The sequence below is a fragment of the Juglans regia genome, chromosome 14 (assembly GCF_001411555.2).
Source record: "Juglans regia cultivar Chandler chromosome 14, Walnut 2.0, whole genome shotgun sequence".
Lineage (NCBI taxonomy): Eukaryota > Viridiplantae > Streptophyta > Magnoliopsida > Fagales > Juglandaceae > Juglans > Juglans regia.
Window position 1 is genome coordinate 20,233,499 of NC_049914.1, and position 27,995 is coordinate 20,261,493.

Below are 27,995 nucleotides of genomic sequence, written 5' to 3' on the forward strand. Positions count from 1 at the left end.
TCACATAAACGTCGGTGTGCGCCTGTAACTTAACATGTCTCTTTATTTCACTCTGATCTTTTCCACGAAGAGGAAAAGAATAATACGACCAAGTGCTTTGCATTTTGGGTTCTGTGCATCATGATTAAGCAAAATTGGGAAAGATGCATGCTTGCTGCTCGCCTTGCCTTGCCTCTTCGTAACTCTCCCCATTCTCTGACACTTTCGAGTGTCTTCTTCAAATAAGTTCATACTTCATAGTCCATCGTACGCCTGCGTGAGTTCATGTCCGGTCTCTTTTCTATACTGAGAGAGAGAGAGAGAGAGAGAGGATCTAGATGGGTGTGCCGGCGTTCTATCGGTGGTTGATCCAGAAGTATCCAAAAGCTCTAGTCGAAGCCACTGAGGAGACAGGAGTTAGCATAGATACAGCCTCGCCAAACCCAAATGGCATTGAGTTTGATCATCTTTACCTCGATATGAATGGAATAATCCATCCTTGCTTCCACCCAGAGGATCATGTTTGTTCATTCTTTTTTTTTCTTTTTTTTAAATTCTACTCATCATTACATCCAGTATGCGCACATTTAGATGATGTATGCATGATATGTTTTACCATTAAAAACTTTTTGACAATCAGTAGTTTTAGATGGAATGTACTGTTCTAAAATGTGTGTAGAGTTTTGATAAAGTTGCTGATGATTATTTGTCTCTGAAAATTTTCGCTCTTCAGGGTTATTGAATTTGATAACTCTCTTTTCTATGTTTTCTTCATCAGCCTTGCCCTCCGAAAACATTTGAAGATGTATTCAATAACATCTTTTTATACATCGATCACCTTTTCAGCATTGTTAGACCCCGGAAGTTACTTTATATGGCCATCGGTGAGATGTTTCTAATTCGTACTCAACATCTTCCTCCAGTTACTTTAGCTGCGTATGCTTGCTTCTTTTTTTTCGTCATATCCTTAGAAACTCGGTTTGGTTTGAATCTTAGAAGTTCTTCCCAATATGATCTGCGTAGTATTTTAATCTGACGTACTAAAATTTTCTATATATGTACGTAGATGGAGTAGCCCCTCGGGCCAAAATGAATCAACAACGATCTAGACTTTTTCGGACTGCGAAGGACAGAGAAATTGCCGTGGGTCTCCCTTTCAACTTTGGGTAAATATGTATATTTATATACTCTTTTTATTTCATATGTGATTGTGTTCTTTTATGTTCCTGTTGTCTATATAGGAAGCAGAGGAAGATAGACTGAGAATACAGTTTAAAATGGATGGAAAACCTGTTCTTCCAAAACACGAATGTGAAGTTGAAGATTCAAATGTAATTACTCCAGGAACAGAATTTATGTACAAATTGTCAGAGGCCTTAAGAAGCTATATTAGTTCACGTATAAACAATGATCCAGGCTGGAAGGACATCAAGGTTTGGTCTTTGACTATATCATATAATCTCTGTTGTTGGATATGAACTTCGTTATAAGAGAAGAAACTTCCAATCGAGTAGCTATGCAGTGCATTACACTTAAATTAATACATTTTATTTTGGATTCATTCTTCAAACAGGTAATACTTTCGGACGCTAATGTTCCTGGTGAGGGTGAACACAAAATCATGTCTTTTGTACGCCAACAGCGAAGGGTTGCCGGGTATAATCCAGATACTAGGCACTGCATTTATGGTCTGGTATGAGAACTCTGATGTCTCTTCTTGTTGTGTGGTCGTTTAGAATTATATCTGCGTCATTGGTTTCCGTCTTTGATCCCTTCCCCTGCATATGTTTTACCTTCCATCAACTAATTTAAAGTTCAAATGAATGGTGTTTTCATCTGATATTGGCATGCAGGATGCGGATTTGATAATGCTTGCTTTAGCAACGCATGAAGTTCACTTTTCTATTCTGAGAGAGGTGAGTTATAGTCTAGCTGTTGCAAATTTAGAGACTATTCCCCTACTGATTTATTAATTGGCGTGCAAGATTGAGATGTTACAACTTCTTTATGATGCATATGTATTTGGCATATCAGTAGAATTACTGTTAACATGTTTTGAAGTTTTTTTTTTTTTTTTTTTAACTTATTTGGTCAATTTGTGAGGTGGGTTACTGTATTGGGGCCAGAGTGACCGAATTGTTTCTAGGAGATAAGTAAACTGAAAAAGGGTAGTCAGGGAATGATAGTTATTGCATCATTTTCATGAGACCTTAATCTTCATTTTTTTTGGGTTTTTAAATTCAGATTGGGCAGCAACCGGTCCATGAATCTTCTAATATGGCAAATACAAGTGTGCTTTGGGTTAAAAAGCCTTATCAAGTAACTTTCATTTACTTTCTGATTCTTGATTTAAGTTGGAAAGCTTTTATTATTATGCGTAAACATTATTTTTTCTGATATATTTGCAGTTTCTACATATATGGATATTCAGAGAGTATTTGGAGCTTGACATGAAAATATCTGATGATTCTGATCCTCCTGGGAATCTAACAATTGATCTTGAGCGGATAGTTGATGATTTCATACTTATGTGCTTACTCGTGGGAAATGATTTCCTACCACACATGCCTTCATTAGAAATTCATGAGGTAGTAATTGCTTAGCCTGCACTAATGAAGACCCCATGAGATGCTTGGGAACTACTAATGATGAATCGAAACATATAGATTAGTGTGAAGGAAATTATTTTGTTTCTTAAATTTAGTTTGCAAAGGTATTAACAAGAAAGCTATTTAATCATGTTGTCTCTGTGTTCTTGGAAATGTTAAGTACAAGAGTAGAAATGGAAGTATCTAGTTTCTGAAACAACTATTTTAAATTAAAATGGCAATATTGATAGCTAGTTTTTCCATGCTGATGCTATTCATGTAATTATGCAAAGGAAGCAATATATTGATGCCTACAAAAGCATTTAGTTAATTAATTAATTTCATTTTTCTATTTTGAATAATGATAAAATTAAATGGTGAATTTATTTGTAACCTTCACCTTTAGGGAGCTCTTGATTTATTGATGGCTGTTTACAAGAAAGAGTTCAAGAACCTTGGTGGCTATCTTGTTGACATGAGTCGGGTAACATATAATAAAATCTCAAATTTTATTTTACTAGAATACTGTGGTACTGTGAAACTTATGATTTTTCCTGTTTCTATGTACAAAAGCTTGCTGAAGATAAAGGAACAGGTTATGTAAAACTCTCTCGTGTTGAGAAGTTCATTCTTTTAGTTGGCTTGTATGAAGAGAGAATTTTCAAGAAAAGATCAGAATTGCGAGAGCGTCAACTGAAAAGGCTTTGCAATTATGCCAATAATGTGAGTCAATTTTTTCTTTTTAAATAAATTTCATTCAGGACTAGCATATTCGTGCATGTTGATTCAAAACTACTAACCTTGTTAATGCTAAATGGAATCCCTTTCTAGCAAGATGACTATAATGGAGGCCGTATTATGGAGATTGGTACAAAGAATAGCTCTTGCGTCTTTTTCAGCGAGAAAGCTCCAGCTTTTAGAGATTCAGCAATGGTATCAGAAGAAAATGTTTCATTTCCATTGGTGTCTGACGATGCTGGTTCTTCTGAAGTAAGTCATCAGTTCCACAACACAATTTTATCTCACAAAGGGTTGGCTTATACTTGTTCTTTTATTTTCATAGTCAAAGGTAGTAGTTTATATCTTCATTGAAGCTGTGTGGAGCAACATGTAGACTTTCCCCTCCTTTATCCCTTTTAAAACAATTTAGAAACTTATTTGAAAAAAGATGTGTTTATGGATTTGATAAGACTTTTTTATCTCAAAACTTTAGTCACAGGAAATTTTTGAAAGACAATGGTATATAATCTTTATAAACCAATAATTCATGACTTTCCTTTTGTTGTTTCTTCAACAGTTCTTTAACCTTCCTTTTCACCTTTTCCCACGACCATAACTTTGAAGGTGAACGATAATGTTTAAATTGTGGTAGAAAATTATTGTTTGGAATTTATGATATTTAGTTATATAATTTATAGATTGTTATATATTGTTTCAGTGTTAAGAGAAAATATAACTTTTTTTTGTGCTTCTTCTACTTTTTGGTATTCCTTATATCTTTTTGGCAATCATGTATTTATCTTATTTGAATATGTAGGTGCATCGTATGTTAGATACTCAGACAAGTTATATTTAACTTATTGGTCAGATTATTTAGTTTCTTAATATCTTAACTGGTCTTGCAGATTGTTGGAAATACAAAAGAGTTGAATGAAATATTAAAATCAAATCTCCGCAAGCACAATGACCTATATATGAAGGGAAGTTGTACTGACAAAGTATGAAATCACTGCCGCTCGAATGATATTTGTTTCTTTTTCTAAAGTTCCTATTGGAGATTTATGAATCTGTGTTCTTGGAGATGATTGATGGGTTCATTCTCATACCATATATAGGTGAGGTTTGGGAATGCTGGCTGGAAACAAAGATACTACAAAGAAAAATTTTCTGCGGAAAGCTCTATGGATATTGAAAACTGGAGGAGAGAATTAGTGAGCTTTTGCTTCCATGAACTTTGTGTTGAGTTTTCAAAGGTCCCCGGAGTTTAGCTCTTTGCTCCTCAAACCAATTGAATTGGACCTTTGTTTTGCCCCCACCCAGTGCCCTCCGAAAGTAGAGTTTGTATCAGTTTAGTGATCTTTTGAGACTAAATTAATGCACTCATTTTTCTCACTTTGGTTTATTACATGAAGGTTGCAAATTACACTAAAGGAATATTGTGGGTTCTTGTGTATTATTATTCAGGAGTTCCATCTTGGACATGGTAAAGAATATATTACAATGCTACTTGATAATAATACAATGAATTGTACTTGTGAATGAACAACATGTAAACTTGCTATAGGTTTTATCCATACCACTATGCACCATTTGCTTCAGATATGAAAGGACTTGCTCAAGTAAGAGTGAGGTTTGAAAAGGATTCTCCATTCAAACCATTTGATCAGCTGTTAGCTGTCCTTCCTCCGAGGAGGTAAGTCTGCTTTTCCTTTTAATTTTTTTGTTATTATTGGAGTTTTTCTATGTTAATAATAATTGGTAACCCCAGTAATTGGAATTTAATGCTCATGTAGCGCTCATGCAGTTCCTAAAGTATATCAGACTCTTATGACAGATGAGCAGTCAAGTATGATTGATTTGTATCCTTCTGGTGAGGCGCGAATTATAAAGTTTGTTTAATTCAATGAATTTTATCTATAAATTGATTTTATCTCCTTCTGTTTTTTCCTTAGATTTTGACATCGATACAGATGGAAAACGTTTTCAATGGCAGGTTTGCTTATGTTTCTTTTACTTATCTTAAATGCCTATTGTCCTCAAAATTTAAGCTCGTTTCATTTTCTGTTTGTCATCAAGGGATTATGCAAGCTTCCATTTATAGAGGTGGGACGCCTTCTATCTGAAACCAAAGAATTAGAGAAGAATTTGTCGGTAAACGTTTTATCACAGCTTCATGAATTGGTAATTTAGTACCTTTTGAAGGGACTTGATTTTGATAGCTGTTCAAACTTTATGTTTAAAAGGAGGCTGAATCAGAGAGGAACAGAAACAGCATTGATCAGTTATATCTTGGTAGGACGCACAAGCTGGCTTCTCAGATATTTTCACTCCGTCCAAATCCAAATGAAATGGTCAATATAGATACCAGTTTGAGGTTGGTGGATTAATGTGCTAGTTTACATCTTTCTCTAGCTTGGATTGTAGAGTCATAGATTGATACCGCTACATGTGTTTTTACCAAGGATTGAAGAACTGTTGCCCATCTTTGGTACTTCCTTGTGTTACTGCTTATGAATTTAAGGGAAGAAGTGGGTATATCATGTTTGGTCTGAACATGTAAACTCATATTCAACTTGCTTTGTTACAGATATTTCTTTGGCCATTTTTGTTGGCTCTTGTTTAATTTGGACCTCATCAAGTTTGGTTTATACTCTTAAGTAAATGAAAATTTGGTAGAGCATCTATGAAGCTCTGTAAATGTGCCTTTGTTTAACATCATTTTTGCTTCTTCTTCTTTTTTTGCATTATATTACTTATGTCAGATGTACTCCAAAGAGTAAATTAACTTTTTCTCTTTGCACCTATCAGTGACGGGATTGTTGGATTTATATGTCTATGTAATCAGTATACCAACATAGAAGACCATGGTATCTTGTGAGTAAAAAAGATACGAAATGGCATTTCCCAGTAAGTTTTTTCTTCTTTGTGTCTATCTGATATTGCTTCAACTTGTGTTGCAGATGTGTGTGTTTTGAGATGATTGGTGGATTTATGCATATTCCTTGTTTACTTCCTGGTGTTAATGTACCAGATAAGGTACTTCAGTTTTGAAATTTATATACTTTTTTGTTCTGTGACATCATTTAGAACGCATTTAACGTTGAAAGACTGCAATTCATATTCATTATACTATTCTTTGGAGGTTTAATCATCATCCGAATTTTCCCCTTCAATCCAGTATATGTAGATCAGGTTGTAACTAATACTAATACTATCTTGCTGTTGATTACTGCTAAAGAAAATAAACATGATGAAGAAAATTTAACAACCCATTCGTTGTAAAACCACAGTATTTTGTATGCAGACAATTACTGAATCTGATATCATGGATGCACAACTCTGGCATGAAGTCCAGGTTAACAGACCGACCAATAGGTACAATTTAACAGTTCTTGCTTACTATTTTATTGTGCCTGTTCTTTCGGGGTCCTATATCTTGTAGATGAACAAGTGACTTGGATGAGACTAGTTACAGGTGGTGGCAGACATAGGGTAATAACAAAGAAGATAATAGTTTGAATGCTGCTTCAAGTCAGTCACCTAAAACGAAACATGAAGGCAATGGTAACCCCAACACACGGGGTATAATAGTGTGTACCGGTCAATGAAAGTGATAAGAAAGAATGTATGAATGCATGAATGCACCTTACTCTTTAAGAAATGAAGGTACTGACGGCAGACACGTTTTATGAAAAGAAAGTCTATTTTTAAAGAAAAATTCCATCCAGTGATGTTTTCAAACGAACGCACATATGCATGTACGTATAGTATGTATGAATGATGAATGCGTGAATGAATATCTATATTATTATATTTTAACTGTATGAAGTAATGCTTACGAGTCATTGACTCATTTTAGTTTTTATGTATGCCCCTCCACAGGAACTGAATGAGAAGTACGTTTCAGGAAAGATATGGCCCATGGGGAAGAGCATGGAAGTCTAGGCATGTGAGTTTAAATGTATGAGGCCTTTTATTGTAAAAATTAATGTTTTCCGCTGTAAACCTCTTTTATTCTCAAAGTACATTTTGTTTTATAACGTAAAGTCTTGCACCCTGGGTATGGAAGTAAAAAGTTTTAAATCGAACGGTAATTCTCGTTGTCTTTTCAAAAATCGTTTTGTAAAAAGTTCTACCACAAGGACGGGCGTTACACGCCGCCATACCCATGTGCCATCCCACGCCACCAGAACTCACCCACCCCCGTTTCGGCCTCTCTATTTGTCCCCAAGCTCACCAACCCTCGTTTTCGTGTCTCTCTATTTTTCCCACCACAACGTCCTCTCTTCGCTTTTCTTCAACTCTCTCGCCTCACTCTCCCGTCCCTCATTCCCACTCTCCGTCGCAAACAACCTAGCCGCAGCCTACCAGTAATACCACGCACAAACCCTCGGCCTCACCTCACCCTCTTTGTTTTCGATTCCCATGGTAAGTTGTTTTTGTGTTTTTAAAATTACTTTGAAATCTCAAATCTGGTAGATGTTATCATGTAATTATTTTATTAGAATTTTTGAATCCGAAATTTAGGATTTTTGTGATTGTCTGTGATTGTGCTTATTTTCTTTCTTATTTGGAAACAATTTACACGAGATTTACAATGAGGCACCTGTGTATTAATGGTTATATAGAAAAATTATAAGCATGTATATAGTTGGGAGGGTATGACTTGTGGCGAAAAAATTAATTTGATGCTCTGTGGAGCTTAAAGTGGGAACTGTCTAGAATGGTGATAGATGCTAGATTGAATCTTAGGGGTGTTTAGGAACAAAGTTAACAGATGATCATATAGATAAATTATAAGCATGTATATAGTTGGGTGGGTATGACTTGTGGCGAAAAAATTAATTTGATATTTTGTGGTGCATAAAGTGGGAACCATCTAGAATGGTGATAGACCTTGTATTAAATCTAAGGGGTGTTTAGGAATGAAGTTAACAGATGTTTTGTGCAAGATTGTGGCTATCTGTTGGTTAATCATTTCTTATCCTTACGTGGATGTGACCTGCCGGAAACTCTTTAGAAACTTTATTATGATCTTTCTTTTTAGCTTTAGGCTTCTTTGGTTGTTGTTTGCAATGCATTGTTCCATTTCTTTTCTTTCTAATTCCCCTTTTGTTAGGTCTTAATGAAATGGCCAATCAAGAATGTGATATGAACCCGCGGGAAAGAAATCCCTTGAACCCACAATCAATTTGAAAACTTCCCAAGAAAGTCAAAATCAAGTCAAGGATAGAGAATCTAGACCCGATGAGAACTCGTTTCAAGAACCTAGATTATATTAAAATCTAGACCCGTTGAAGAACCCATCTCAATAACCCATATTACAAAGGAGGAACGTCACAAAGGTTGTGATTTACTTTTGATAAGTTCAAAAGTTCAATTAAGAATAAGAGGAAATAAACTCAACTCACAATGAATAAATTCATCAAATTTCATAAATTTCATAAACGGACTAAAATGAGGTATATAGAGTATTTAAAGTAAAACCTAATGAAATCCTAGCCAAAATAAAACCTCATCTTCCAAAAATACCCCTGGATGAACAGTATCACGTCTACTATACGGCGGGTTCTTGAAACGAGTTCTCATCGGGTCTAGATTCTCCATCCTTGACTTGATTTTGGCTTTCTTGGAGAGTTTTCAAAAATACCCCTAGATGAACAGTACCACGTCTACTGTACGGCGCTACAGTACTCAGCTACAGTAACCCAAACCCTAGTTCAATAAAATAATAACTTTCCCAACATGCCCTTACATCCCCTTAAGTGCTTCTCATAATAAACTCAATTATTCTAAACTAATAAAATAAGTTCTTTAAATGAATTAAATAAATTGAAACCCTTCAAGTGCCCAATAAAGGGTAATTTTGGGTAAAAGGGGTATTATTTTGGCTAGGGTTTTGATTAGGTTTGGCTTTAAAAACTCTTTGTAGCCTCCAATAACAATAGGCCGTATCTCTAAGTCATGTCTTCCACAGCTGGAACATGCAACATATTTTTAAAACTATGCCCACCTTGGTTCCCATCATTCAGCCTTTAAGTCATATTGTTGTCCTTTCCATAGTTTATCAAATGAATCAAAGTTGAATCTTTATCATTTAAGCTCTTGAACTTGTATTTGGCCAATCTGGAACATGCAACATATTTTTAAAACTAGGCCCACCTTGGTTCCCATCATTCCCCCTCTCCTCAAAAGGATTCGACCTTGAATCTCCACATGGATCAAAGAGAAAAATGTTAGTAACATTATCATTAATTTCATAAGCATTATCATTAATTTGTTCAAGAATTTGAAAAAAATCCATCCAAGCTACTCCTGTTGTCGACAGATAATGGTATTAAATCTAAAGGAGTAAATGCATTAAGTCTATAAACAATTTCAAAATGTCATAATATAGTAGTAGCATGAACACTCCAATTGTATGTAAACTCAATGAATGTCAAACAATACTCCAACAAATGTTCATGAAACACATCTAAAGTCCTCCTCACCCCAAAATGACCAATCAAATTATATGCAAACTCAATGAAAGAGAAATGATGCTCCCGTAAACGTTTATGCAACAAGTCACTGAATGACAAATGATACTCTCACAAACGTTCATGCAACACATTTAAAATCTTATTTACACCAAAATGACTACTCCAATTAAATGAAAACTCAATGAATGGCAAGCAATACTCCCACAAACGTTCATGCAACACATCAATGAATGCAAAATGATACTTCCACAAACGTCCATGCAACACGTTATTGAATGGCAATTGATATTCCAAAAAACGTTCATGCAACACAACAAAAGTCTTCCTTACACCAAGGTTACCCAACAAACCACCATGTCCATCACACACAAGCAACTTACGCATAAAACTAGTAGGCACACAAAATCTATTCTTTTTAAACAAGTACCAATCTAGTTTATAGAACTTACCAAATGATGCTTTCTCACATGTTCCATACACACTAGTAAAGTCATCATGATTAGCATGCAATTCTTTATTATATTCAAGTCTCAACAATTTTGCATCTAAAATGAAGACAAGGACATACCTTCTTGCTAAAGTATCAACAACAAAATTTTTCATACCTTGTGTGTATTTGAATACATGAGGAAAAGTCTCAATACAATCCTCCCGCTTAGCACACATTCTAGTCAACAACTTACCTTGTCCCTTTAAGTGTGTTAAGGACTCATGTTCTTCAAAGAAAGGTCGGGTAGAGATTGTCGCACCTGACACAAAATCAATATAGTGCTCTATCTCCCTAATAGGTGGCAATCCACTAAACACACCGCTAGGAATTACGACCTCATATCCCTGCAACAAAGAAACAACAACACTAGGCAAAGAGTCATTAAATTCATTAGTATAAAAGCTTGCCTTAGTATAAAAACTCACTTTTGTCTTTTTGTTTCGCTTTGTAATCTCTTTTTCTTTTTCCTCTTGTGCAACTCTTTTTTCTTGACTCTCAGCCACCACTCTCTTTTCTTTTTCACTCTTTCTTTCTCTAGATGTTTCGGCCTCCTCTTTTTTTCCCTCACTCACTTTTTCTGTTTCACGCTCTTTTTTTCTTCCACTCATCTTTTTTTGACCTCTCGGCCTCACAATATTTTTTAAACTCATTCTCTTTTTTTCTCGAGGTTTCAGCCTCACCCCCATATTTTTTCCCCTTCAATTTTCTCTCTCTCTCTTTTTTAGTCTCATTATTTCTTTTCTTCTCAATCTCATCTTCACTCTTGCTTTTCAGCTCAATCTCACTTTGACTCTCACCTTCACTCTTGCTTTTCAGCTCAATCTCACTTTCACTCTTGCTTTTCAGCTCATTCTCACTTTCACTCTTGTCTGTTTACTCAATCTTCTTTTCACTTTTTCTTTTTTGATCACTCTCACTTTTACTCTTTCTTTTTTTATCACTCTCATTTTCACTCTTTCTTTTTTGATCAACCCCACTTTTCAGCTTCAATTGATCCCCATGGACCTGTGTTGGAGTTAAAGGAGCAAGTTTGATTGTTTTTCCATCCTTTTCAAAACAGTACATGTCCCTTAACCTATCATGGATCACCTTCCTATCATATTGACATGGCTTCCCCAACAAAATATGACCAGCATGCATAGGCACTACATCACAAAGGACCATATCCTGGTATTTCCCAATTGAAAAAGAAAATAGCACTTGCTTATTTACCCTAACCTCCCCACAATCACTCAACCACTGCAACATGTATGGTCTAGGGTGCTTCAAGGTACGTAAATTCAATTTCTTAACTAAAGTAGTGCTAGCCAAATTAATACAACTCCTCAAATTAATGATCATACTACATACCTTGTTGTTGATGTGGCATCTAGTATGAAAAACGTTCTCACTCTGCTGCTTTGTATCATTCATCTTAATTTGTGTATTGAGTGCATGCCTAGCAACAAGAGACTCACCATACTCTTCTTTCTCATACTCATTCTCAATACTAGGCTCATGTCGCCTCTTACCTCTCTCACCTTGCAGATTTCTAATCACTGCTTCTTGATTATCCATCCTATAACTCACTTCACCCAACACCAAGTTCAACCGCTCAAACTGTTGCATGGCTTGCAACACAAATGATAAGTTATCTGTCACACCTTGTGGTGATGAATCACTTCTATAAGACATCATAATATGCTGTACAAAAAGAATGTTAGTGAAAAATCTCACACACTCTCTTACGTGTTTACACTCGAATAATGGCACTTCACTCGTGTTTCAATCTTAATGGCTTTTTCCCGATAATAGTCTCACACCCTCTTGCCATTTACCTTAATAGTTTTCTCGCTCAAGTTCTTTAAGAACTAGTTGAACTAAATCAAGACAATACAACCTTGTATTATTCCAACCAGTAATATAGATCCAAGAAACAATGAAGGAATAAAATAACATGAGACTCAAGGAATTTAAACGAGGGAAAGAGTAATTATAAAAGAGGATACCAACTAGCAAGATGTATTCAACCCCTTTGAAGATAAAGCTCAATCAAGAAATCTTTTCCTTTCTCTTAGCAACCTTTTCTTACCTTCTTCTTTCTTTCTTTCTTTTTTTTTTTTTTCGAATTTTTCGAATTTTTTTTTTCTTTTCCTTTCTTTTCTTTTCTCTAATTCAACCACAAACAACAATATTCAATTGTGAAAAACCAAGCAATTGAATTCAAACACACAAGCATAGACAATGAAGTAGAAGAGAATCAATGGAACAACACTCCAAGCAATTGACAAACTTAGAGATGCAAGAAACCTTAGAATTTTGAAACTCTTGGTGATGCAAATTTCAGCCAAATCCAAAACCCTAAGAATTTCGGCAACCTACTTTTTGCTTCTATTTTTTTTTTTTTTTTTGGGAAGCCCTAGAATTAAATTTAAGGATGCTAGAATTAAAAGATAGAATCAGACCTGATTGGAAACATTGCTCTGAATACCAAATGATATGAACCCGCGGGAAAGAAATCCCTTGAACCCACAATCAATTTGAAAACTCCCCAAGAAAGTCAAAATCAAGTCAAGGATGGAGAATCTAGACCCGATGAGAACTCGTTTCAAGAACCTAGATTATATTAAAATCTAGGCCCGTTGAAGAACTCATCTCAAGAACCCAGATTACAAAGGAGGAACACCACAAAGGTTATGATTTACCTTTGATAAGTTCAAAAGTTCAATTAAGAACAAGAGGAGATAAACTCAACTCACAATGAATAAATTCATCAAATTTTATAAACTTCATAAACTGACTAAAATGAGGTACATAGAGTATTTAAAGCAAAACCTAATGAAACCCTAGCCAAAATAAAACCTCATCTTTCAAAAATACCCTTGGATGAACAGTACCACGTCTACTGTACGGCGCTACAGTACTCGGCTACAGTAACCCAAACCCTAGTTCAATAAAATAATAACTTTCCCAACATGCCCTTACATCCCCTTAAGTGCTTCTCATAATAAACGCAATTATTCTAAACTAATAAAATAAGTTCTTTAAATTAATTAAATAAATTGAAACCCTTCAAGTGCCCAAAGCCTTTAAGTCATATTGTTGCCATTTCCATAGTTTATCAAATGAATCAAAGCTGAATCTTTATCATTTAAGCTCTTGAACTTGTATTTGGTCAATCTGGAACATGCAACATATTTTTAAAACTAGGCCCACCTTGATTCCCATCAGAATGGCTCAAATCTATTATTGCTAACAAAATTCAAAAATTCTAATTCTTGAACACCAACAACAGTTCAGATACAAATGACGTGACAAAATAAATAACACCATACACTTACAAAGATAAGAGTAAAAAACGACCAGCTGATCCTCAGCCAACACATCTTACAGAACTGGGAAAGCAGTTGAAAACAAATTACCAGTAAATATTAATAGAGGAGGAGGATTATTTGGAACGTGAATTTCAAAATAATTAGAATCATACAAACCTGAACCCAGAGATTGATCTCCTAAGATGACTGAATTCAGTAAAAATAGAGATAGACTTCCTGTGATAATTTGATCCAGACAAAAAAGAAATAAAATTTAGTATAATGCTCATATCTTTTAATCTCAAAAGCAAGTCTTACAACCCAAGCTTATAGCCCAAATAGACAAAATTTACCAAATTTGATATAACTACAGATTTTACCTATTTGGGTAAATGCAAACCTCAAACCAACCGGAGGTTTGCATTTGCCCAAATAACTACAGGTTTGCAAATAGGTAAAATCTGTTGGATAAATCAAATATGTTAAAAAATCATAAACACAAACAATAAAAAGATGCAAATATCAATACAAAAGACAAATATGAAATCATATAAGCAACTTCATTGATGAAATCATATAAGACAAATATGAGAAAGTTAAGAGATATCAACCTAAAGTCGAAAAGTCCAAACCACTCAGTCACACAGGTCCAAGGTTTAACAGAGTAAAAGTCATGTTGCGTTTACACAGTTTCTGAGATTCCTAATCATAAAAAAATATTATTGATTTCATTAATTCACAATAATAGTCAGAAAAAAGCATACCATTATTCATGATGATGAAAATAGCATGCCAAAAAGGTGGTCTAGCCTTTGGAGGAAGCATCACTAATGAATACCAACGATCATCATTTTGATACCACCAATAAAGGCCAACCACATGAATTACGAATGCAAGAGAAATACCAACCAGAACAGATGTTTTCCTCTCCCCTTGCAACCAAATTTGCTTGATCCTCAATTTCGGAATATGAGGAGCAAAGATAAGAATTTGTTTAGTTGGAAGTTAGGCTGTATAAATGTCAGATGGTTTAGTTTGGCCTCTCAAAACACTTTATATTTTAAGTGCAATGTCTCCTCTCCTCCCAGGCGACATCGCATTGATTAATTAAACTTTCAAAATTCTAAAACCCTAAAACATGAATCATAAACTCTTAACAATTCTAATGCTAATTATTTTTAAGACAACTTTTAAAACTATTCTAGTCGTCATGCCAAGAGGTCGCTAGAATATGCCGGCCAGTTGCAGAAAAAAACTAGTTTGCCTTCCAATTTGACCGCTCAAGTTGACCGCTTGACAAAATAGAAATTTATTATTATTATTTACTTAGTGATTAAGGAAGTGATTTTAAGTGTACTAGTGTATTTTTTTTTAATTTTTAAAAATATTTAGATATATTTAAAAAATATGAATAGAAAAATGAAAAAAAAAATGCAAAAGCAACTAGCGATCAAAGTGAGAAGGTTACTCTGGGCAGCAGAGTAGCCCGACTCTTATTGACCAAAATCCAATACTGGCCGCCAAAACCCAGTGGCCAATAGCCACCTTTAATTTTTTTTATATATAAAAAAAAATTATAAGTTTTAGTGGCATGTAGGTGAGTCTATTTTAAGAGTAATGTTAGGGACAAATTTTGAATGTACAAATCTTGCGCAAGTTTTTTGTAAAATAGTGGACACACCGTGAAAAATTAAATTTTTTATATTTTTTCATGGTGTGATTCATTTTTTTATAAAAGATTTGCACGAGACTTATATATTTGAGATTTGTATATATTATTATTCTTATTTTAATTATGATGAAAATATTGACGTGACAACTTTTAGTTGGAGGGTATAAAGGCCCTTTTATGCACGTTCTGATTTAAAATTTTTCTTTTATGAATTTAATTAATTATATACTATCAAACCCGCACCAATGTGTAGACATACATTTTCTTCATTTTAAATTATTAAATCTGGTCAAATGAAAGAGAATGGTCTAAGTTTTGTGAATATCTATGCCTTTAAGATCAAATGCAAAGTTTGAGTAGCATATATAAAACCACTCAAGGGCTTTAATACAATCAGGTCTGGGGTGTTTTAAGATAGTAAAGTCATTGTGCACTGATTAGGCCTGATTTGATTATGTAGTTCGAATGAGATGATATGTTTTATTAAAAATTGAATAAAATATTATTATAATATTATTTTTTTAATATTATTTTTATTTTCAAATTTAAAAAAGTTAAATTTTTTATTATATTTTGTGTGAGAGTTTGAGAAAGTTGTAATGATTATTTGAGATGAGATAGTTTGGTTTTGTGTAACCAAACCAACCCTAGAAATTGTAATATAGAAATTAAAAGACATTTTTAGAAAAATTATATATTGAAGATAAATGTATATTATTATTAAAAGTAGGAGAGTGTGACAATATCATAATTTTGGATAGAATATGTGGGAGACTAGATTAAATTTAAATTATTATATGAAAAGTATTACATATATAAGTATAATATTGTAACTAGATACTTATGTAATATCTTATAATATACATATAAATAAAATCCATGAATTTATACAATAATATATGCATAGTTTGTATTTCATAATAATATGTTATGTAACAAAATAATGGTTTAATCAAATTGTATTTGTCTTGTGTAATACTTTTTTTTAATTAATTTCTCATACAAAAGTAGTAAGGTAATTTATATTGTAAGTAGGATATTATTAAAAGTTTTTATGAAGCCTATCTTTGGATGAATAGTTAAAGAGAAATACTTTAATTACAAAAAGATTACACAAAAATAAACTCACAAACTGACGTGGTTTGATGCAATACATTAGATTATAAAGTTATTTTTATTATAAAGTAAATTTAACGGATCACATGAAGCTACGTAAACTTGTGGGTTTATTTATGTATACTATATTTATATATGTAGTACTTATCATAATTAAATAGTTAGAATTAATTGTATAGTTAATTTTTTTTTATATAAATTAAAAACTGATTTTTCGAAGCAAAAAAAACTCAAGCTCGAATTTGAGCTTAATTCGTTTGTTTGTCTTTATTCTAATAAGAGTATTCAAAACTTTCATTCGAGTTCAAATAAGTAAAAATGCTAATCGAGTTCAAGTGTTGGCCTGGCTTTGTTCGAACTCAACTCGGCTGAGTTCAAATATAGTCCTAGCTACTAGTAACACAAAAAGCCATAACCATGCAAATGAAACTCAATTGAGAAATAAATTGTGAAACAGATTATCACTAATCTGCTATACTCTGGATCACTATAGCATGACAAGCAAAAATGTGTGCAGCCTCATTGTCTTCTAATCTACTAATATAATCAAGTGCTTAATAATTGTTAAAAACAAATCATCTGTGAATAGTATTTCAGATCATTTGTAAATAGTAATAAATTAAATAATTTGTAAATAGTAGCAAGATACTAGTGAATAATAGTAAAGTAGTTGAGAATATCTGAGAACAGTGGTGTTCTCTCAAATTACAAGCCCTTAATTAATCTCTTCGATCATATACATATATATATATATAGGCCCTTGTCTCAATAGCTTGGGGGAGGTTGCTTTTATGGCATTCACTATAGATGGAGTATATCTTAAAAGTATTAACTCACAAATGCCATATATTACTCACCATTTGCAAGACTTTAATTAAGATCCTACTAGCTAGGGCTTTAATATCGTGTACGTGTATCGTCTACGATATTTAGTCACGGCTTTCATGAATTGATAAATATTAATATTTCCATCTTTATTTTAGCCAATTCATTGCTTTTAACATTTCATCATAAGAGTAGGATCGTTCCTTTAGAAGTAAATATTAGATGTTTCTGTATGTTATTTTGGCCAAGTGCATGGCAAAAATCTCATCCTCAGAAATCACCTCTTTGCGGTATATATGCTGTTTTGACATAGTAAACATTGGAATTATTTGGAGATTGTTGTTAGACATGAATTAGCTGTAGAGTTTTTAGTCAACTTTCCAACACCACCAAGTTTGTTTTTATCCGATGCCAACACCAAAAAGTTATGACTGTTGACTAGATTTCATGAATTCTATCGAATTTGCAATCAGTTAGTACCCTTTTATTTATTTATTTATTTATTTTTTATTTTTTTTTAACTTAAACTTTACGTAACATATTTACAACTTAATTGAACTAAATTTTATCATAAGAATCACTACAAAAAAAAAGAAAAAAAAGACAAATGGGATTGATTATTTGCGATGAGAATGATCATTTGGAATGAAAACACTCATTTTAATATAAAATAATCATTTTTATAAGAAATAACTGACAATAAATAAATTAGAGATTGTTAATTTGTTATATTGTGTTAATACATACATCTCAATGATAGAAAATATGAATGGACAATCTGAAGGTCTGTTAATTGGGATATTTGTGGGCATGTGGCCTAGGGCTGTAAATTATATTCTCACATTCTCAACCTATCACATATGACATAGACCACATGCATTTTTCATATTTACTCACATTTTTCAGAGCTCTTTTCCTTTTTAACATTTTTTCTGGTTGCTAAGTAGAGCATCTATGATGCTATCTCGATTCTCATATATGAAACATTCTTTCAGATTTACTTACTAAAGATATAACATTTGTGGTCCAGTTTGTAATGGAACTAATTAAACTATCTCTGGTGCACTCTACTCTCTAATGTTATCTCTAATGTTACAAACTTGCATAGAAGATGTGATTCATGAAGATTGAGGACATTAGAAAGCATTTTTGGCTTCAAAGTTTAATGTACCAAGCATTCCTAATTTATTATATATATTGCATTTAAACTATTAATTTGTAATTTAATGTACAATAATGTATTTGAGGCTGTGAGGATCTTTTATTTTTTATAAAATGACGGTGGAGGATTTTGAATCCAAATTTTTCATTTGAAGAATTAGAATATATGCTATTAGGCTCTTGTCGAGTCCGTGAGAGTTGGATGTTCCTTACTTAACTTTATATTTTATTGTTAATTTGTTTTATTTTAAAGTTTGTATTTATTTATACGACATTAGTCTGCATAGGTCCCATTATCAAACGGTTTCTTAGCCCTTAATTCAGTACGAGACTTGAAGCCATGCATTTAGCCCTCAAATGTCTTTACGTCCCGATGAAGGAATATGTACTGCTTCTATCTTTTAAGGTCATGGTGACTCGAAATGCAATAAAAAAGAAAAAGCTATAAATTAAAGATTTATGTAAGGAGTTGATAGTTATCAATATTTTGTTAAAAGTTAAATAAAATATTATTATAAGATTAATTTTTAATATTAATTTTATTTCAAATTTTAAAAAAATTAAATTATTTATTATATTTATGAAAGAATTTAAAAAATTATAATAATAAGATAAGATGATATAAAGAAAAATTTTATTTATCATCTCTATGGGACTACACTACATACTACACCTAATTTTTTTATTTTTTGTTTTTTTTTCATATCAAATATATGATATATAGATGATGAGTAAAAAAATTCAATTAATTTTAAAAAAATAAAAATAAAAATAAGTCATGTCAAATTTGATAATGCATAAATAATTAATAGTGATTAATAATTCAAGAAATAAATTAATAGTGCTTAAAAAGGTAATGCATGCATGCAAGTTATACATGACTCAATCAATGCGACTCTGTTGAAGGTATCTTAATTAATAATTTATGAATAGTAATAAAATAATTTGTGAATGATAATATATAGTTTATGAATAATAATGAAATAGTTTGAAAACATCTGAAGACAGTTATATTCTCAAACAAACCCTAATCTCATCACAGTACAATATATTATATTAGAGTAATGATACGGTAACAATCCATCTACAATTTATCTACTACTTCTTTATAAAATATAATTTTTTTTTAAATTTTAGATACTTCAAACTAAAATCAAAATCAAAATCAAAATTAAATATAAAAAAATATTATTTTATTCAATAATAAATTGAGTAGTAAATTAATTGGTAGTTTATCATTTATCATTTATCATATATAAGCCGATCAAACGGACAGAATAAAACAAATGGCATCACAATTTCTATATATATTCTTCTAATAAAGTTAGAGACTCTAATTTGAAAAAAAATATTGTTAAATAAATTGATAGTGAGATGAAATAAGATAAAATGAGATAATTTTAAATGAATTAAATAAAATATTTTTAAAATATTAATTTTTAATATTATTATTAATTTAAAATTTAAAAAAATTAAATTATTTATTATATTTTATATAAAAATTTTAAAAAAATTATAATAATAAAATGAAATGAAATCTTTTCTCTGCCTATCTCTAAAACTTTATTATCAATTGAGTAAAGTTGCCGTAACTGCTACATTTGTATTTTATAAGGAAATTACGAAAAAACTCTTCAAAAAATAAATTGAAATTATAGTTTTTTAAGCTTATTTGGAGCAGATCAATTCTTTGAGTAGTTTCATTGTACGAAATATTGATATTAATTTATAAAATTTAAATTTTAAAATTTATCTTATACGCATAAAAATTTTAAAATAGTTCTGCTCTTTAAATATGTATATTTTTCGAGTTTTATCTCTAAATTTTTTTTTAAAAAATGAGTTTACTTATCAAATCGAGTACTAATATTGATATGTAAAGAATCTATTTAATAAAATAATGTGAATTAAAATTAAAAATAATTTTTATGAAATAAAATATCTTCTTCTTCTATTAATTTTTTTTTAATAAAAATAAATTCACATAAACGTCGGTGTGCGCTTGTAACTTAACATGTCTCTTTATCTTCACTCTGATCTTTTCCATGAAGAGGTAAAGAATAATACGACCAAGTGCTTTGCATTTTGGGTTCTGTGCATCATGATTACGCAAAACCGTCAAAAGTAAATGGGTCATCCATATTAAACACGCCCTCTGGCCTCCAACCATGGAAACTGGGAAAGAATCAAAGATGCATGCTTGCTGGTCGCTTGCCTTGCCTCTTCGTAACTCTCCCAATTCTCTGACACTTTCGAGAGTCTTCTTCAAATAAGTTCATACTTCACAGTCCATCGTACGCCTGCATGAGTTCATGTTCGGTCTCTTTTCTATACTCTGAGAGGGAGAGAGAGGATCTAGATGGGTGTGCCGGCGTTCTATCGGTGGTTGATCAAGAAGTATCCAAAAGCTGTAGTCGAAGCCACTGAGGAGAGAGGAGTTAGCATAGATACGGCCTCGCCAAACCCAAATGGCATTGAGTTTGATCATCTTTACCTCGATATGAATGGAATAATCCATCCTTGCTTCCACCCAGAGGATCATGTTTGTTCATTCTTTTTTTTTTTATTCTACTCATCATTACATCCAGTATGCGCACATTTAGATGATGTATGCATGATATGTTTTACCATTAAAGACTTTTTGTTCATTAAAATGACAATCAGTAGTTTTAGAGGGAATGTACTGTTCTAAAATGTGTGGAGTTTTGAAAAAGTTGCTGATGATTATTTGTCTCTGAAAATTTTCTCTCTTCAGGGTTATTGAATCATTGATAACTCTCTTTTCTATGTTTTCTTCATCAGCCTTGCCCACCGAAAACATTCGAAGATGTATTCAATAACATCTTTTTATACATCGATCACCTTTTCAGCATTGTTAGACCCCGGAAGTTACTTTATATGGCCATCGGTGAGATGTTTCTAATTCGTACTCAACATCTTCCTCCAGTTACTTTAGCTGCGTATGCTTGCTTCTTCTTTTTTCATCATATCCATAGAAACTCGGTTTGGTTTGAATCTTAGAAGTTCTTCCCAATATGATCTGCGTAGCATTTTAATCTGACGTACTAAAATTTTCTATATATGTACGTAGATGGAGTAGCCCCGAGAGCCAAAATGAATCAACAACGATCTAGACGTTTTCGGACTGCGAAGGACAGAGAAATTGCCGTGGGTCTCCCTTTCAACTTCGTGTAAATATGTAGATTTATATACACTTTTTATTTGATATGTGATTGTGTTCTTTTATGTTCCTGTTGTCTATATAGGAAGCAGAGGAAGATAGACTAAGAATACAGTTTGAAATGGAAGGAAAACCTGTTCTTCCAAAACACAAATGTGAAGTTGAAGATTCAAATGTAATTACTCCAGGAACAGAATTTATGTACAAATTGTCAGAGGCCTTAAGAAGCTATATTAGTTCACGTATAAACAATGATCCAGGCTGGAAGGACATCAAGGTTTGGTCTTTGACTATATCATATAATCTCTGTTGTTGGATATGAACTTCGTTATAAGAGAAGAAACTTCCAATCGAGTAGCTATGCAGTGCATTACACTTAAATGAATACATTTTATTTTGGATTCATTCTTCAAACAGGTAATACTTTCGGACGCTAATGTTCCTGGTGAGGGTGAACACAAAATCATGTCTTTTGTACGCCAACAGCGAAGGGTTGCCGGGTATAATCCAGATACTAGGCACTGCATTTATGGTCTGGTATGAGAACTCTGATGCCTCTTCTTGTTGTGTGGTCGTTCAGAATTATATCTGTGTCATTGGTTTCTGTCTTTGATCCCTTCCCCTGATATTGGCATGCAGGATGCGGATTTGATAATGCTTGCTTTAGCAACGCATGAAGTTCACTTTTCTATTCTGAGAGAGGTGAGTTAGTCTAGCTGTTGCAAATTTAGAGACTATTCCCCTACCGATTTATTAATTGGATTGCAAGATTGTTATGTTACAACTTCTTTATGATGCATATGTATTTGGCATATCAGTAGAATCACTGTTAACATGTTTTGAAGTTTTTTTTTAACTTATTTGGTCAATTTGTGAGGTGGGTTACTGTATTGGGGCCAGAGTGACCGAATTGTTTCTAGGAGATAAGTAAACTGAAAAAGAGTAGTCAGGGAATGATAGTTATTGAATCATTTTCATGTGACCTTAATCTTCATTTTTTTGGGTTCTTGGATTCAGTATGGGCAGCAACCGGTCCATGAATCTTCTAATATGGCCAATACAAGTGCGCTTTGGTTTCAAAAGCCTTATCAAGTAACTTTCGTTTCCTTTCTGATTCTTGATTTAAGTTGGAAAGCTTTTATTATTCTGCATAAACATGATTTTTTCTGTTATATTTGCAGTTTCTACATATATGGATATTCAGGGAGTATTTGGAGCTTGACATGAAAATATCTGATGATTCTGATCCTCCTGGGAATCTAACAATTGATCTTGAGCGGATAGTTGATGATTTCATCCTTATGTGCTTTCTCGTGGGAAATGATTTCCTACCACACATGCCTTCATTAGAAATTCATGAGGTAGTAATTGCTTAGCCTGCACTAATGAAGATCCCATGAGATGCTTGGGAACTACTAATGATGAATCGAAACATATAGATTAGTGTGAAGGAAATTATTTTGTTTCTTAAATTTAGTTTGCAAAGGTATTAACAAGAAAGCTATTTAATCATGTTGTCTCTGTGTTCTTGGAAATGTTAAGTACAAGAGTAGAAATGGAAGTATCTAGTTTCTGAAACAACTATTTTAAATTAAAATGGCAATATTGATAGCTAGTTTTTCCATGCTGATGCTATTCATGGAATTATGCAAAATAAGCAATATATTGATGCCTACAAAAGCATTTAGTTAATTAATTAATTTCATTTTTCTATTTTGAATGACGATGAAATTAAATGGTGAATTTATTTGTAACCTTCACCTTTAGGGAGCTCTTGATTTATTGATGGCTGTTTACAAGAAAGAGGTCAAGAACCTTGGTGGCTATCTTGTTGACATGAGTCGGGTAACATATAATAAAATCTCAATTTTTATTTTACTAGAATACTGTGGTACTGTGAAACTTATGATTTTTCCTGTTTCTATGTACAAAAGCTTGCTGAAGATGAAAGAACAGGTTATGTAAAACTATCTCGTGTTGAGAAGTTCATTCTTTTAGTTGGCTCGTATGAAGAGAGAATTTTCAAGAAAAGATCGGAATTGCGTGAGCGTCAACTTAAAAGGCTTTGCAATTATGCCAATAATGTGAGTCAATTTTTTCTTTTTAAATAAATTTCATTCAGGACTAGCATATTCGTGCATGTTGATTTAAAACTACTAACCTTGTTGCTGCTAAATTGAATCCCTTTCTAGAAAGATGACTATGATGGAGGCCGTATTTTGGAGATTGGTACAAAGAATAGCTCTTGCGTCTTTTTCAGCAGGAAAGCTCCAGATTTTAGAGATTCAGCAATGGTGTCAGAAGAAAATGTTTCATTTCCATTGGGGTCTGACGATGCTGGTTCTTCTGAAGTAAGTCATCAGTTCCACAACGCAATTTTATCTCACAAAGGGTTGGTTTGTACTTGTTCTTTTATTTTCATAGTCAAAGGTAGTAGTTTATATCTTCATTGAAGCTGTGTGGAGCAATGTGTATACTTTCCCCTCTATCCCTTTTAAAACAATTTAGAAACTTATTTGAAAAAACATGTGTTTATGGATTTGATAAGACTTTTTTAGCTCAAAACTTTAGTCACAAGAAATTTTTGAAAGACAATGGTATATAATCTTTATAAACCAATAATTCATGACTTTCCTTTTTTTGTTTCTTCAACAGTCATTTAACCTTCCTTTTCACCTTTTTCCCACGACCACAACTTTGAAGGTGAACAATAATGTTTAAATTGTCGGAGAAAATTATAGTTTGGAATTTATGATATTTAGCTATATAATTTATAGATTGTTATATATTGTTTCAGTGTTAAGAGAAGTTATAACTTTTTTTCGTGCTTCTTCTACTTTTTGGTATTCCTTGTATCTTTTTGGCAATCATATATTTATCTTATATACATCTTTTTGGCAATCATATATTTATCTTATTTGAATATGTAGGCGCATCGTATGTTAGATACTCAGACAAATTATTTTCATTCCTAGTTATATATTTTATTTATTGGTCTGATTATTTAGTTTCTTAATATCTTTCCTGGTCTTGCAGATTGTTGAAAATACAAAAGAGTTGAATGAAATATTAAAATCAAATCTCCGCAAGCACAATGACCTATATATGAAGGGAAGTTGTACTGACAAAGTATGAAATCACTGCCGCTCGAATGATATTTGTTTCTTTTTCTAAAGTTCCTATTGGAGATTTATGAATCTGTGTTCTTGGAGATGATTGATGGGTTCATTCTCATACCATATATAGGTGAGGTTTGGGAATGCTGGCTGGAAACAAAGATACTACAAAGAAAAATTTTCTGTGGAAAGCTCCATGGATATTGAAAACTGGAGGAGAGAATTAGTGAGCTTTTGCTTCCATGAACTTTGTGTTGAGTTTTCAAAGGTCCCCGGAGTTTAGCTCCTTGCTCTTCAAACCAATTTAATTGGACCTTTGTTTTCCCCCCGCCCAGTGCCCTCTGAAAGTAGAGTTTGTATCAGTTTAGTGATATTTTGAGACTAATTTAATGCACTCATTTTTCTCACTTTGGTTTATTGCATGAAGGTTGCAAATTACACTAAAGGAATATTGTGGGTTCTTGTGTATTATTATTCAGGAGTTCCATCTTGGACATGGTAAAGAATATATTACAATGCTACTTGATAATAATACAATGAATTGTACTTGTGAATGACCAACATGTAAACTTGCTATAGGTTTTATCCATACCACTATGCACCATTTGCTTCAGATATGAAGGGACTTGCTCAAGTAAGAGTGAAGTTTGAAAAGGGTTCTCCATTCAAACCATTAGATCAGCTGTTAGCTGTCCTTCCTCCGAGGAGGTAAGTCTGCTTTTCCTTTTAATTTTCTTTGTTATTATTGGATTTTTTCTATGTTAATAATAATTGATAACCCCAGTAATTGGAATTTTGTGCTCGTGTAGCGCTCATGCAGTTCCTAAAGTGTATCAGACTCTTATGACAGATGAGGAGTCGAGTATTATTGATTTGTATCCTTCTGGTGAGGCCCGAATTATAAAGTTTGTTTAATTCAATGAATTTCATCTATAAATTGATTTTATTTCCTTCTGTTTTTTCCTTAGATTTTGACATCGATACAGATGGAAAACGTTTTCAATGGCAGGTTTGCTTATGTTTCTTTTACTTATCTCAAATGCCTATTTTCCTCAAAATTTAAAGAGTGTTTCATTTTCTGTTTGACATTAAGGGAATATGCAAGCTTCCTTTTATAGAGGAGGGGCGCCTTCTATCTGAAACCAAAGAATTAGAGAAGAATTTGTCGGTAAACGTTTTATCACAGCTTCATGAATTGGTAATTTAGTACCTTTTGAAGGGACTTGATTTTGATAGCTGTTCAAACTTTATGTTTAAAAGGAGGCTGAATCAGAGAGGAACAGAAACAGCATTGATCAGTTATATCTTGGTAGGACGCACAAGTTGGCTTCACAGATATTTTCACTCCGTCCAAATCCAAATGAAATGGTCAATATAGATACCAGTTTGAGGTTGGTGGATTAATGTGCTAGTTTACATCTTTCTCTAGCTTTGATTGTAGAGTCATAGACTGATACCGCTACATGTGTTTTTACCAAGGATTGAAGAACTGTTGCCCATCTTTGGTACTACCATGTGTTACTGCTTATGAATTTAAGGGAAGAAGTGGGTATATCATGTTTGGTTTGAACATGTAAACTCATATTCAACTTGCTTTGTTACAGATATTTCTTTGGCCATTTTTGTTGGCTCTTGTTTAATTTGGACCTCATCAAGTTTGGTTTATACCCCAATTAAGTGAAAAATTGGTAGAGCATCTATGAAGCTCTGGAAATGTGCCTTTGTTTAACATCATATTTGCTTCTTATTTTTTTGCATTATATTACTTATGTCAGATGTACTCCCACGAGTAAATTAACTTTTTCTCTTTGCACCTGTCAGTGACGGGATTGGTGGATTTATATGTCTACGTAATCCGTATACCAACATAGAAGACGATGGTATCTTGTGAGTAAAAAAGATACGAAATGGCATTTCCCAGTAACTTTATTCTTCTGTGTCTAACTGATATTGCTTCAAATTGTGTTGCAGATGTGTGTGTTTTGAGAGGATTGGTGGATTTATGCATATTCCTTGTTTACTTCCTGGTGTTAATGTACCAGATAAGGTACTTCAGTTTTGAAATTCATATACCTTTTTGTTCTGTGACATCATTTAGAACAATCTGCATGTAACGTTGAAAGACTGCAATTCATATTCATTATACTATTCTTTGGAGGTTTAATCATCATCCGAATTTTCCCCTTCAATCCAGTATATGTAGATCAGGTTGTAACTAATACTAATACTATCTTGCTGTTGATTACTGCTAAAGAAAATAAACATGATGAAGAAAAGTTAACAACCCATTTGTTGTAAAACCACAGTATTTTGTATGCAGACAATTACTGAATCTGATATCATGGATGCACAACTCTGGCATGAAGTCCAGGTTAACAGGCCGACCAATAGGTACAATATAACAGTTCTTGCTTACTATTTTATTGTGCCTGTTCTTTCGGGGTCCTATATCTTGTAGATGCACAAGTGACTTGGATGAGACTAGTTACAGGTTGTGGCAGACATGGGGTAATAACAAAGAAGATAATAGTTTGAATGCTGCTTCAAGTCAGTCACCTAAAACGAAACATGAAGGCAATGGTAGGAGTAAGAGATTTACTTCAGAATCTTTACCTGAGATGATTTACAAAGGTGCTGGTATTGGATGGAGTACTGCTGGTAGAGGAAAAGTGAATGCTAGTTTCAATAGAAGTGAACAAACTAAGAGCACACCTGCTAAAATTTCTATCAACGAGGGAGCCATAGTACCTGGCTCAACATTTGTGGAACAGAAGTGTCCGGGGTCATGTTGGGAAGCTAGAAAGCATTACAGCTATCCTGTTCCTTTTGCTAGTAGCCTGAAACCACAGGTCAGGCCCTGCGGAACAACAGGCCAGTCGATGAACAACAACTTCTGGCGTTCTAGCAATGGCGTGACATATGACACGAACAATACATGGCGGCAGAGCATCAAATCTGGGGCTAATACCAGTAATGGCCATGGGAGGGCACAGCACGGCTCGAAAGATTCTTTGACCTACTCCTGGAAGCCAGTTGGCAGCTCAATGCAAGGCCATGGCAGAAGCAGACATGTTCCAGATTCTTTTGGCAGGGAAACTGGCTTCCATGGCTAGCTTCATCCCATTCATGGCCTTTACCGATCGCCTTTGGTTCTTTTAGTGCTAAATGTGTACATGTGGAATATAGATGTTTTGAGGGGTCATTACATGTGCCAATCTGGAGTCTTTCTAGCATTTTACCCTGTTTTGTATTAGTTAAGGGCTCATTTAGTTCCTTGACTGCACTCAGTTCAGCTGAGTTCAGTTTAGATTTAGAATTCTTCTAATATCAAAACATCCAATTTTTAAATTATTAAATTCATTTCAACTCAAA

The 27,995-nt window shown here is 33.2% G+C and overlaps 2 protein-coding genes across 10 annotated transcripts; both read left to right on the plus strand.

Annotated features, from left to right (window-relative positions):
• Positions 1–55: 55 nt before the first annotated feature.
• LOC109011579 (5'-3' exoribonuclease 3-like) lies at positions 56–27,984 on the plus strand. 5 transcript variants are annotated; one of them, XM_035685237.1, is made up of 24 exons: positions 56–310; positions 20,677–20,868; positions 21,129–21,234; positions 21,418–21,494; positions 21,593–21,784; positions 21,925–22,044; positions 22,147–22,209; positions 22,525–22,599; positions 22,689–22,868; positions 23,275–23,352; positions 23,442–23,591; positions 23,700–23,858; positions 24,544–24,636; positions 24,754–24,849; positions 25,051–25,121; positions 25,203–25,331; positions 25,433–25,509; positions 25,592–25,632; positions 25,717–25,791; positions 25,884–26,014; positions 26,445–26,510; positions 26,595–26,670; positions 26,930–27,014; positions 27,109–27,247. In XM_035685237.1, exons 2-24 carry the CDS (start codon positions 20,686–20,688, stop codon positions 27,156–27,158), a joined length of 2,373 nt encoding a protein of 790 aa, XP_035541130.1. In that variant the 5' UTR covers positions 56–310; positions 20,677–20,685; the 3' UTR covers positions 27,159–27,247. The 5 variants fall into 5 exon arrangements, with proteins under 5 accessions (XP_035541130.1, XP_018848387.1, XP_035541128.1 ...); XM_018992842.2 differs by having other exon boundaries at positions 57–310; positions 27,115–27,247; XM_035685235.1 differs by having other exon boundaries at positions 58–310; positions 26,944–27,014; positions 27,109–27,984.
• LOC109011580 (5'-3' exoribonuclease 3-like) lies at positions 154–7,757 on the plus strand. 5 transcript variants are annotated; one of them, XM_018992845.2, is made up of 23 exons: positions 154–500; positions 758–863; positions 1,046–1,122; positions 1,221–1,412; positions 1,553–1,672; positions 1,833–1,895; positions 2,224–2,298; positions 2,388–2,567; positions 2,974–3,051; positions 3,141–3,290; positions 3,399–3,557; positions 4,193–4,285; positions 4,403–4,498; positions 4,700–4,770; positions 4,852–4,980; positions 5,081–5,157; positions 5,240–5,280; positions 5,364–5,438; positions 5,531–5,661; positions 6,096–6,161; positions 6,248–6,323; positions 6,592–6,662; positions 7,170–7,757. In XM_018992845.2, exons 1-23 carry the CDS (start codon positions 318–320, stop codon positions 7,174–7,176), a joined length of 2,316 nt encoding a protein of 771 aa, XP_018848390.1. In that variant the 5' UTR covers positions 154–317; the 3' UTR covers positions 7,177–7,757. The 5 variants fall into 5 exon arrangements, with proteins under 5 accessions (XP_018848390.1, XP_018848389.1, XP_035541131.1 ...); XM_018992844.2 differs by having other exon boundaries at positions 296–500; positions 6,578–6,662; positions 7,170–7,278; XM_035685238.1 differs by lacking the exon at positions 6,096–6,161 and having other exon boundaries at positions 296–500; positions 6,578–6,662; positions 7,170–7,278.
• Positions 27,985–27,995: the final 11 nt, after the last annotated feature.